This window comes from Aspergillus eucalypticola, assembly GCF_003184535.1.
Source record: "Aspergillus eucalypticola CBS 122712 chromosome Unknown BO83scaffold_18, whole genome shotgun sequence".
In the NCBI taxonomy this organism is placed as follows: domain Eukaryota; kingdom Fungi; phylum Ascomycota; class Eurotiomycetes; order Eurotiales; family Aspergillaceae; genus Aspergillus; species Aspergillus eucalypticola.
In genome coordinates, this window is record NW_020290292.1 from 308,149 (window position 1) to 319,541 (window position 11,393).

Here is an 11,393-nt window from a genome sequence, read left to right on the forward strand (position 1 = left end):
TCAATGGCATGGTTTTGACCAACCTAGACCCGTTCATGGGCTGGTGAATTGAAATGTCCGGGGGCATGGGAAGCGAAGGGCAGGGCAGACAATAGAAAAGAAAGAGGGAGAGAACAGAAAGACCGAAAGAGAGGATGAGGCTGAAGGGTCACATGTCCATATCTCCTCGTCCTTCCCTTTTCTTTACACCAACTTCTCCACCTGCAACTAATTTCGACTTCAAACTACACCTTCCAATCGACACAATGACATTCCGAAATTCCCCACGGCACAAATCCTTATTACTCACAGCCCATTATTCCAGTTGCATTTGATAAGCTTATCAACTCGGGATGGCTTATGGGTTATGACAAATCGACATGACTGGAGACAGCTGCTCGGTCTGTCTCGTCTGTGGTCTCCCCAGCTTTTTCTGGGCGAAAGTGCTCCACCGGCCATCGCGCAGACCTTCTCGATCTGGCAATGCTCGCTGTCGGCTTATCTTATCGCTACCCCGGCTATCGCTTCCCCGGTTCATCGATGCCTGCAGAATGCATCTATGACCCTATCGCTCATGGTCCGAGGCGCCCATCCCCCTCCTGTAGCATGGCAATAAATACCCCAACTGGTGGCGGCGGCCACGGTGAACTCAATTGCAGACGTGTCTTTGTATTCCCAAATATTCCCCAACGATGGCGATAATAGAAGATGAGATTCAGCCTGCGGGCCCTCCTACAACAGGAGAGGATGTCCGGCTGGAGCATCTGGGCTATGAGCAGGGTATGTCAGCCAGATTAGGCATGTGGAATTGTGTTAACGTCCGTAGAGCTCAAACGGTCATTTGGCCTCCTGGGTATGATTGGCTTCAGTTTCAGCGTCGTCACCTCGTAAGTCATTCGCTGGGAGATATAGAGCATATCATGCTGACTCTGTCTCAAGATGGACCGCATTAAGTGGTGTCTTCATTGTTGGCGTCACGTCGGGTGGCCCCCCGGTTATGGTCTTCAGTTTCATCGGTGTCAGCCTACTCACCTTAGCCGTCGCCATCCCCATGGCTGAAATGTGTTCGATGTATCCAGTGGCTGGAGGTCAATACTCGTGGGTGGCTGCCTTGGCTCCTCCAAGAATCTCCCGCCAATTATCATACATAACCGGATGGTTCATGCTGATAGGTATGACCCAACAACGATACTTTTACCACCGTAAATGCACAGCCAAACTTACCAGAAAACCCCTAGGACTGCTCGCCATGGGCGCAACCAACAACTCCATTGCGGCACAATTCGTACTCGGAATGGCGAACCTCGTCTTCCCATCCTACGAAATCCAGCGTTGGCAAACCGTCTTAGTAGCCTACCTTGTGGCAATCCTCGCTGCTGCCATCAACATCTGGGGCCCGCATCTACTCAACCGGCTCGCCCGTTTCATCCTTATCTGGAATATCACCGCTTTTTTCATCACCGTCATCGTGCTCCTCGCCACAAACGACCACAAGCAATCTGCATCATTTGTCTTCGTCGAATTTCAAAACTTCACCGGCTGGGACCGAGCCATGGCCGCCATCGTAGGTATCCTACAAGCCTGCTTCGGGATGTGCTGCTACGACGCCCCCTCCCACATGACCGAGGAGATGAAATCCGCCTCCAAACAAGCACCGCAAGCCATCATAATGTCCGTTGTCCTTGGCGCCGTCACCGGCTTTGCTTTCCTTCTAGTCCTGTGCTTCTGCATCGGAGATATCACCACCACTCAGAACTCCCCTACCGGAGTCCCCGTCATCCAGATCTTCTACGACTCCACCGGTAGCAAAGTAGCAGCCTGCTTCCTAGCCAGCATGACTGCCGTGATCGTCATTGTCGCAGGGAACAACATCCTCGCTGAGGGCTCCCGCTGTGTCTACGCCTTCGCCCGCGACAACGGTCTCCCGTTCAGCCGATTCCTCGCCAAAGTCGACAAAAAGCGCCAGGTTCCTATCAATGCAGTCCTGCTCACATTGATCGTTCAGCTCGCACTGGATGCAATTGACTTTGGCACCTCAACGGGCTTTGAGACCGTCATTGCTATTTCCACTGAGGGTTTCTGTAAGTTCTCCCCTCATAGATCCCTTCCTAAATATCAACAGAGAACAACCATCGCTAACAGAAGTTTTTTAAAAAAAAAAGATCTCTCCTACGCCATGGCCCTGGGAAGTCGTCTCCTAGGCTACGTAACCAACCATAAACGTACCCTTACGGGCCCATTCGCCCTCCCCACCTCAATGTCCATTAGTCTGAACGTGCTGGGCCTATTGTTCCTGCTCTTTGCGTCCATCACGTTCAACTTCCCAGAATCATACCCGGTGACGAAGGACTCGATGAACTACACCAGCGCTGCGATCGGAGTGATTGGAGTGATCAGTGTAGCGACATGGGTAGTGACAGGGCGAAAGCATTTCACGGGCCCGGGGGCGTGGGATGGAAGTGGGGATAGGGTTACGGAGGGGAAAGTGGTTGAATTGAACGAGGAGAAGGAAGTTGAGATGGAGAAGAGGGGATGAATGATTGTCCTCGGACATGGTTTTTTCCCTTGTATGTAAAATTATGTGCAGAATATATATATATATATATATATATGTGCGCAGTATACCCATTTATGTACATACATACCTTATTAGTATATGAACACTAGATGCAGATTCACACTAGTATGACTTATGGACAATACCTAGTTAACTAGTAACCTGGAAATAAAAAAAAAAAAAAAAAGGTTACTCATCACCCCCAACCGGCCTCGCAACCATCAACGCCAACAACGAGTTAGCCACCTCCGCTGCCGCAAGCGTGGTCGTCTCCCCGGCTGTATCATAAATCGGAGCTACTTCGACCACGTCCGCGCCAATAACAGGCATCCCTCGCAGGGCGTCCAGAATAGTCAGAAGTTCACGGGTAGTAAATCCACCTGGTTCCGCAGTGCCGGTGGCTGTACATACATTCTCATCAGTTTTTTATTTTTTTTTCTCCATTGTCCTTTTATATATATATATATATATATCCTCGTAGTGAAAGGGAAGTTTGGAGTGGAACACATACCAGGTGCATAAGCCGGATCCAGCACATCAATATCAACCGAGATATAGACTCGGCTGTCCCCTACGCGGGATTTGATTTGTTCGACGAGGCCGGAAACACCGAAGCGGTCGAGGTCACGGGCGGTGATGATTTCGAAGCCGCAGCGGAGGTCGTTGCGGATGTCGCCTTTGGGTCGGACGACGGGGGCGCGGATTCCGACGTGGATGGAGGTGTTGCGGATTAGGCCCTAACTTGATTCTTAGTTTGTTGTTGTTGTTGGGGTGGGGGGGAGAAAGGGAGAGATAGTGAGGCCATGGTGTGGTTAGTATGTACCTCTTCGTGGGCAAGGTGGAGGAAGGTGCCGTGGTTAACGCCGCTGTGGTTGTTGAGGAACGTGTTAGTATGATGGGATTTAGTGGGGATTGTTGGCATACGCATAGTGGGAGACTCCGCCGCCTGATATCAGGTTTGTCAGTTACATGTCACACAAATAAAGATTAGAGTGGGGTAGTAAGTAGGAATAGTACCTAGTACTTTGGGGTCCCATGTATCTAGAAATATCATGTTGGTAAGCGGTTTATACATGTATATTAATCACATGAGGAGTGGAATTTCACGTACCAATATGACTGTCAAAATGAATCACAGAAACAGGACCCCAATTCTCGTACGTCGACCGCAGAGCCGATAAGGTCGTAGTATGGTCTCCACCTAGGGTAATAATACGGGGGATTTGGCTGAGGTGCGTAGTATTGGCACGACGACGAGACGAGACAACCTATATATATTCCTCCGTCATTAAATTCGAGCACTACTAACCCTGCATTGAATATTCTATATACCTTATGTGCCATATCAAGCTGCTTCAACGCCACGGTATTATCCAACCAGGTTAATGGTGCATCACCGCAGTCAACAAGCTTCGCCCAGCTAGCAAAGGCATTTTCTCCTGTGTAGATGCTCCATCCGCCGAGACGACGAGAGCCGAGACGAATACCTTTGGGTCCAAATCGAGCTCCAGGGCGAGCTGTGACGCCCTACGTGTGTGTGTGTGTGTGTCTATTAGTTGGCGATCGATGGCAAGGTGAATGAGGAGGGAATATGGGGCTAACAGTGTCGAAGGGAGCGCCGAGGAAGGCAATGTCATAGTTGTTGTTGGTGGTGGTTGATTCATCATCCACGAAGCAATTGAGGTAGGGCAGGTTGGCGAAAGTAGTCAGACCGGAGAATTGGCTACCGGTGACGATGTCAATGGGGTCTTCGTGAGCGAGGGGGTATTGATGGGAGGAGGGATTGTTATGGATGGCTGCGACGGGAGGGAAGACGATATCCCTAGCGTAGGCTGGGAGAATAAGTAGTAGCGAAGCAGCTACAATAATGAGAGAATACATGATGTCTATCTAACAAGCCAGGCAAAGACCAGTTGAGCAAGTATGGATGACCCATAGTGGAGAGAGAGCGAGAGCGAGAGCAGCGTGGATGACAGGACGATCCAAGGACGTTATTATAGTTTTGCTGCTAGTTGAAGCTAGCCAAGGGCAAGTTTCTTATCGGAGCTGGACCCAAAAAAGCAGTTGCATGCGATGGACAAGCTCCACAGCTGCAGCCAAGCGAAAGGGTCCAGCACGACAGGGTTCATATCGTTGATTGATGATTACGTGAGTGGTAGATTTGATTATTCATGGATATTGTTTGTCTCTTATGGAACCGGGATGGCGATGAGGGGACGGCGGATGACGATCGTTGAATCTCGTGCGGAGAGAGAGAGGAAGGAACCCCACTTTGATTTTTCCGCATCGCTGCTTTGCTTTCCTTTCGCGTCATCCATCCATCCCCCCCCAATTCTCAATCTGCTTCATCGCTTAATACTACTTAGTACCATATTACAATGGTATAGTTTGATAACCTCGCTTGCCATCTGCGGCAATTGATCCCCCCCCTGAATTCTTTACTAGCATACACTAACACCCCCCCACCAGCCTCACGCAGACTCCTCTTACTTCGGCGCCGGCAATGGCTCCAAATCCGAAGTCTACACTCAGGTCCTAGAGCAAGCTCGCGGTTTGGTATACGATCAGCGCAACTGGGTACGCATATTCTCCTCCTATCCTTACCCTCCTATTTCCCTCATTGCCCAATTCATCAGCTAACCACTTCCCCCACCACGAACAGGTCAGGTAAGAAACACACAAGCCCCAACTATCGCGCCCACTCTCACCCAAGCCTAACCCTCTCCAAAATCAAAACAGCAACTTCTCCAACGTCGCCTCCCTCCTCTGGCACGCCTACGCCGCTCTCCCCGCCCCCTCCTCCTCCGTCAACTGGGCCGGTTTCTACATCCGCCAGGACAAATTCCCCGTCCTCGGCGGTGCACCACTCTCCGAAGAAGACAGCAACAAGAAGCCCGTCCTCCTCCTCGGTCCATTCCAGGGCCGTCCGGCATGCCAGGAGATTCGCTTCGGGCGGGGCGTGTGTGGAACGGCGGCGGAGAAGCGCGAGACGGTCGTTGTGCCGGATGTGGAGAACTTCCCGGGACATATTGCTTGCGATGCGAGCAGTCGGAGTGAGATTGTGGTGCCGATTTTGAGTAAGGGGGAGGTGAGTACATATCTTCTGAATATTTATCGGTCTGGTGGTGTTGGTTAGGAGGTGGATGGATGGCTGATGTATGTGTATGTGAGCAGACTGTGGCGATTATCGATATTGATTGTGCGGAGCCCAATGGGTTCGATGATGAGGATAAGAAGTATTTGGAGGAGTTGGCTGCGTTGTTGGCGGAGTGCTGTGATTGGTAATTACTACCTGAAAGTTTGATTTGATGTGTTTATAGATCAGTCGTTGTGGATATGATGATTTTGGTATGGTTTTATGATATATAGATTGGTTGAGTAATGGAGGAGATGAAATCATGATGGCTTGTATAATTCCCAGTGCGAGTTTGCATTATCCTGGGTATTCTGTTCTTTAATTTCTATCATCGCAACTCGTGTGCCAAATGTAACCCGTCTAACGCCTGTGCATCGCTGGGGTCTCACGGACCCGAATGTGTCTTCCCAATATAGTAAAACCAAATATAGCGTCTAAGTCAAGGCCCGCTATGGCAACCAAACATATATCCAAAAAGTCTATCAGGCGTCGCTGTATTCCAAATCAAAGAAAACGAAAGTGTATGTGTGCCGCTGTTCCATGGAACGAGCAAAAAGGATGCGCGTGCGCCAACCAGGGTCGCCCGTGGAATGAAACAATATAAAAAGGTGTATCCGAAAAGACGGGAACAATAGAAGAAAACTTAAGCATAACCCCAGAAGAATGGGGTGTGGTGAGAATGGGGAGGACGGCATCCGAGACAATGATCGGCTTAGGTGCTGAACATGCTCATTTGTCGCTTCAGAGGACTGATCGATCCGGCATCGCCATCCTCACTGACCCCCAAGCCACTGTCCGTGCCAGTTAACCCGGCATCGGTATCAATATCCCACTCCGTGTCTTCGTCATCCTCGGTGGCTTCGAGGCCGGCATCCGAAGCGCTGTGCCAGCTCTTTTGCACGGCACCGCGTGTATTCCATCGCAGCGCTCGCTGAACGCTCTGGAACCACTCTCCGCTACCCGCCACGACGGTCGGGAAGGGGTATTGACTTGCTTCGACGGTAACATAGTCGCCTTGGCGGAGTTCCACACGACCCTTCCCATCGAACGAGCAGTACGCGGTCGACCGGGACCCGGCAGGAACGGCAATACGAAGGAGCAGGGTATCGGAGAGAACCATGGGACGGAAGGAAAGTGTATGGGGACAGATGGGGGTCAGAAGAATGCCGGGAATAGAGGGGTGAATCAAGGAACCGCCAGCGGAAAGAGAGTATGCCGTAGAACCTGCAACCACATGTCAGTCGGCGACCAAATCAGTCTTGTCTTACGCGTCACACGTACCGGTCGGAGTAGAGAAAATGCACCCGTCCGCTTGCACCACGGTGAGCAGATCATTGTCTGCGTACAGTTCAAGGTTTGACACGTATGGTGACGGCCCGCGATCAATCACGAGCTCGTTCAACACCTCGAACTGCTCCCCTTCCTCCACGGCGCCCGCCTCGGCGCCCTTGCTGCGATCTTTACGGAAGACCGTACAAGTGAAGCGCATCCGCAGGTTCACGCGCATACCTACATCACCCATGACTGCATTCAAGTGAGACTTGTAATTCTCAAATTCGAAATTCGTCAGGAACCCTAAGCTCCCCAGGGAAAAGCAGAGGACCGGTGGGACAATGCGTTGGAAGAGCCAGGATGTGAAAAGCACGGTCCCGTCCCCCCCTAATGTGAGGACCAAATCGAATTTCTCGGGGGCTGTCCAGCAGAGATCCGGAGTCCAGTAGTGTAACATCTCCTCGAATCGGGGCTCCTTGTCCAGAAGCCCCTGTGCATGGAATCTTCGTGAGTTGCGAAGTTTAGCGTCTACGTAGACATTCACTCCAAGATCGTTGCCGTAGCGAGGGGTGGAGAGAAGCCACTCCGCCAATTCGCGGGTCAGATGCACCAGACTGTTATCCCGCGCCTTGGTGACGATCATCACATTCTTGACAGCGCGTTTGATTGGTCTTCGCTGCAATTGTTTCGACACCTCTCGGACGCCTGTCGCTGTCTGTACCAGACGGGAGTGCGATAGCCACTCATCGTCCGCAATCTCTTCCAATACTTTCTGAATATTTACGGCGTCATCGAAACGCTGGTGGAAGAAGCATGGTGATTGCATGACCAACCGTGCTGTCGCAGGAGAACGGTCCAGGTAGGTCCCTAACTGAATATTGGACAGCGCTGCCGAGAGCATCTGTGACGAGGAATTACTGGAGTTGCGCTCCGTTTCTTTCGACGAGGTAGGGTTCGTGTTGAGAAGCCCCAAAGAGGCCGCCAGCGGCATATTTGGACTTTGGTGGTTGCACATGGATGGTCGTGATGCGAGAGCTTTGAGAAGGGTTTGGCGAGGGATTGAATCGTTAGATAACGCGTTCCGATGATGGCCCGCTAGAGAGGCCGTCTGCCGGCGTGGCAGGAAGGAGGTCGTGAAAGCGGGAACCGCGGCGCCCTCACGAGGATGATCAGGTTGCTGAAGAGTGCCAGTACTGGGACCCAAATTGGGAGTCCCGGGAGCCGAGTCGGCCGTGTGGATATCGTTTGTAGTATGAGAAGGATCTATGTGCGAGGCATAGTCGCGGAGGAGCGACGCTCCCACAGTGGCCGAGCGATGAGGAGGAAGAGGGCGCACCGGAGGAACTGATAGTGGTGGGGCCGCGGAGGAGGGCGGTGGTGGTGATGAGGGCAATGATGTTGAGGAAGACGGCAGAGGGCCAGTTGCGGACGAGGGAAAAGGGTGGTTCATCGAGCCATGGTCAAGCGGGGAGGACGCCATGAACAGATATAGAAATAGGACAGATTGTGTGATGCAGGAGCTGGTTGGTTCAGATCAGACGGGAACACAGAAGAGAGAATTTAAGAAAAAAAAAAAAAGAAAAGGACTTCGATAGGTAATGATGGAATATGCTGGAGACGGAATGGAAAAACGCCGGGGGGAAATAATAATAATAATGGGAGTAACGAACTCGGATGTAACGGGGTTTGGGCGGGCGGTCTTATCCAGTGTAATCCACTTCAAGGTTCATGGCGGCCCTGACCATTGGTCAGACTGAACACTTTCCTCTGGTTGCATCCACTGGCATCGGTAGTCTAGTCTGCTGGTCGAACTTCGATAGGCTTCCACATCCTTAATAATGAGAAGTCAGAGCGGGTGACTGTCATCATTGAAGCCGGGGTGGCAGTTAACTCCGCAACAGACACTCCGCGGGCCTGAGAAAACCATTGATTGTACCGTAAACTTACTACTACCCAATCAGCATACTCACCCAAATTCCAAAAGGCCATGGAACACGCACCGAATAGAAAGAGACAGTAGTAAATAGCTGTCGGAAATGACGTGGGCTATTCAAGGCTGACGGAAAAAGTAATGTGGGAATTCTTGGTGAAGCGTACAGAGTACAGTCAGTCAATCAGAAAGGTAGGGGGGGGGAGGGGGGGAGAGAATTGGAGAGACCGAGAGGATATGCATAGTCAGTCCTACTGGAGTTAGTCTAGTGGGTGTAAAGTATGCAACTGCTCTTGCTCGTATTGTCATGATTGTTTACATGATTAATTTACCGGATGAATTCATCCCTCCCATTCCCTTCCCTTCACTTTCTTGTTCCACCCACCCCCCCATTGTCTGAAGAGGCCGATCACACACATCACACACATTGAAGAAGAACCTTTCCCTCTCCAGGTGCAAGGGAGCATCATACTGTGCAATGATGCACTTGCGGCATCTGATTGATCCATCAGATTCTTTCAGCTACTACTCTATTCCATTCAGCTGTGCAGGTCGGCGCATGCCTCGGTCGCCCTCCTTTTCACTGGATGTCTCTCGTCTTCAAAGATTACGAGCCATTTATTACACGTTGCAGAACGCAGGAATGGGGTGGCCTACAGTAGTACTACTCAATTCCACTAGTAATCGTCTTCATCCCACAGATCCCTGAAATTTTTGCCAACTTCACACACATACTTAGCTTTAGCTCTCTAGGACTAGAATGGTCACTTTCTATTAATATCCGGTATATTGCAGCACTCCCCATGTGGCTGGAGCTGGGGGGTTCGCTTTGCCTAATCCCTGAGATTGTAACTCCGAGACATCTAACTAATGGAAGGTGGTTGGCTCCTTTCACGCACGTCCCTCGCCGTGATCCTGTTAGATGGCTTGTCGGTTCCTGCGACGAATTCCTCCCCCTGCCATACCCTGCGTCCTTCTCTTAGCCTGCCCATCAGCCAGTAGGATATCGTCGATGACAATCCTTCCACACTCGTCCAGAAAGTCTCGTTCGCGCACATGGGCCCGCGTGCTGTGTGAAAAGCTTCCTTCGTGTGCAAGGGGGCATGTGTAAAAGCCACCTAAGTATACTGGCGATAGAAGGGACGACAAATACATGGGAGCGACCGCTCGCTGGCTGTAAGCGCCCCGTCGCGACTGAATTTACTTAGCTGCCGTGGTATCCGCCGGGGTAATCAAGCAGCATCGATCTTCCAGGCGTAGTCGCGGTGGACCTGATCCTCAATCGACTCGCGCATGATCCCCTCCAGGGGCTGGCCATCTACATCCTCCACCATGGCAATGTCTCCATCAGTGCCAACAGCCGGTGTGCCGTGACAGATCGCTGACGCGCGCTGGTGGACCTTCTCCCACGTTTCAAAGTCAAAAGCCCCTGAGCTCTCATTCAGCAGCAGATGGCCCTTGGACGAGAAGGCCAGGGCGTGGAGGGATTTGGCGGTGGCTGCCTGTTGGGTCGACGGCTCCCGGGTGATTTCACCTGATGCATCGACGGCCAGAACAGTCGCAGAGAAGGTCATGGATAGGGGAACAGCGGCCGATAGCAAGGCAAGAAGGGCGGTATGAAGTAGCGCGGGCAGAAGAGTCAGATACTGTTATAGATAAAAAAAAATAATGAGTTAGCCGACTAAGCGCCGCCAGCTGGACAGAAGTTGTCCAAATTTCGCCAGTCCATAAAACACGTACCGGTTCTCCTCTTCCTACACTCCCACCTCCGACGATGGCTAGCGTGACCACGACACCACGCCGAGGGTAGCCCCTCTCGCGTCCCAAGATCAATCTTCCGAGGACTCCCTTGATAATTCCCTCGACGTACCGTTCGCTCACACCAGCAGGTGCAGTGCCCGGCTTAACAAATACTTCCACGGTCGCTTCTTCGGGCTTCAAGGCATCTCGGCGTCCGGGAAGCTCGACGGGGGCATTGACAGAGCCCAGGATATTGGATCCAGTGGAGGGACACAGATAGGAAGCCGAGCCATCAGCGCGAGCAAGAGGGGTCAGAGTGGCGGTTGGGCCGACCATGATGACGCGCAATGTATAGGAACAGTTGAAAAGGACTCAAATAGCAAAAGAATGAATGGGGATAGCTGGTTAGTAGTATTTCGCAACTTGATGAGCAGACTTGAGGTGATGCTCTGGACCCCAAAGAGCTTCCAAGGTCGCCTTGGAAATTTTTGGCCGCGGAGCCTGCCGAGTGCGGGCCAGCTTGTGATTGGTAGACTCTCTCCCTGCTCACTCACTTCATTCTATACAACCGAAGAACCGGAAACAGTTGTACACCTCCCTTCTATGAATGTGCATTAAAGGCTTCCATGTGGCCTCACTTGAACATCCTCATTTAGTCGCATATGATTCTCGCTCTCTGCGCTTCGTATCATTTATACATTGCAGATTGAATGATCCGGTCTTCCCATCGAATCCTCGATCTTGCATAGTAAAAAATAACCCATCGACATCCGGCGAGT

At 51.5% G+C, this 11,393-nt stretch overlaps 5 protein-coding genes across 5 annotated transcripts; 2 read left to right on the forward strand and 3 right to left on the reverse strand.

The window, feature by feature from the left end:
• Positions 1–187: 187 nt before the first annotated feature.
• Positions 188–2,515, forward strand: BO83DRAFT_364214 (putative GABA permease; the record flags this gene model as incomplete). Its single annotated transcript, XM_025529604.1, has 5 exons — positions 188–759; positions 806–866; positions 919–1,151; positions 1,218–2,060; positions 2,142–2,515. Exons 1-5 carry the CDS (start codon positions 672–674, stop codon positions 2,513–2,515), a joined length of 1,599 nt encoding a protein of 532 aa, XP_025386406.1. The 5' UTR covers positions 188–671.
• A 210-nt stretch (positions 2,516–2,725) lies between these two features.
• Positions 2,726–4,417, reverse strand: BO83DRAFT_316396 (agmatinase; the record flags this gene model as incomplete). The annotated part of the gene is made up of 8 exons (XM_025527657.1): positions 2,726–2,937; positions 3,048–3,273; positions 3,360–3,402; positions 3,461–3,482; positions 3,554–3,577; positions 3,648–3,763; positions 3,846–4,063; positions 4,139–4,417. 8 exons carry the CDS (start codon positions 4,415–4,417, stop codon positions 2,726–2,728), a joined length of 1,140 nt encoding a protein of 379 aa, XP_025386407.1.
• Positions 4,418–4,847: 430 nt separating this feature from the next.
• Positions 4,848–5,934, forward strand: BO83DRAFT_379846 (GAF domain-containing protein). The gene is made up of 4 exons (XM_025531600.1): positions 4,848–4,917; positions 5,006–5,115; positions 5,273–5,624; positions 5,711–5,934. The coding sequence occupies exons 1-4, from the start codon at positions 4,915–4,917 to the stop codon at positions 5,819–5,821; spliced, it is 576 nt and encodes a 191-aa protein (XP_025386408.1). The 5' UTR covers positions 4,848–4,914; the 3' UTR covers positions 5,822–5,934.
• Positions 5,930–8,522, reverse strand: BO83DRAFT_379848 (putative NAD+ kinase Utr1). Its single transcript, XM_025531601.1, has 2 exons — positions 6,954–8,522; positions 5,930–6,896 (listed from the first exon to the last, which is right to left on the reverse strand). The coding sequence occupies exons 1-2, from the start codon at positions 8,422–8,424 to the stop codon at positions 6,385–6,387; spliced, it is 1,983 nt and encodes a 660-aa protein (XP_025386409.1). The 5' UTR covers positions 8,425–8,522; the 3' UTR covers positions 5,930–6,384.
• Positions 8,523–10,106: 1,584 nt separating this feature from the next.
• BO83DRAFT_316633 (putative exosome complex subunit Rrp46) lies at positions 10,107–10,950 on the reverse strand (the record flags this gene model as incomplete). The annotated part of the gene is made up of 2 exons (XM_025527669.1): positions 10,107–10,520; positions 10,615–10,950. The coding sequence occupies 2 exons, from the start codon at positions 10,948–10,950 to the stop codon at positions 10,107–10,109; spliced, it is 750 nt and encodes a 249-aa protein (XP_025386410.1).
• Positions 10,951–11,393: the final 443 nt, after the last annotated feature.

What these genes read in the sequence shown, in the direction of transcription:
- BO83DRAFT_379846 (XM_025531600.1), top strand. An exon ending in TACGATCAGCGCAACTGGGT is followed by an intron (nt 5,116 to 5,272) that starts ACGCATATTCTC and finishes CCAAAATCAAAA; the next exon opens with CAGCAACTTCTCCAACGTCG. An exon ending in CGATTTTGAGTAAGGGGGAG is followed by an intron (nt 5,625 to 5,710) that starts GTGAGTACATAT and finishes GTATGTGAGCAG; the next exon opens with ACTGTGGCGATTATCGATAT.
- BO83DRAFT_379848 (XM_025531601.1), bottom strand. Translation starts at nt 8,424, where the DNA reads ATGGCGTCCTCCCCGCTTGACCATGGCTCGATGAACCACCCTTTTCCC. An exon ending in CATTTTCTCTACTCCGACCG is followed by an intron (nt 6,897 to 6,953) that starts GTACGTGTGACG and finishes ATGTGGTTGCAG; the next exon opens with GTTCTACGGCATACTCTCTT.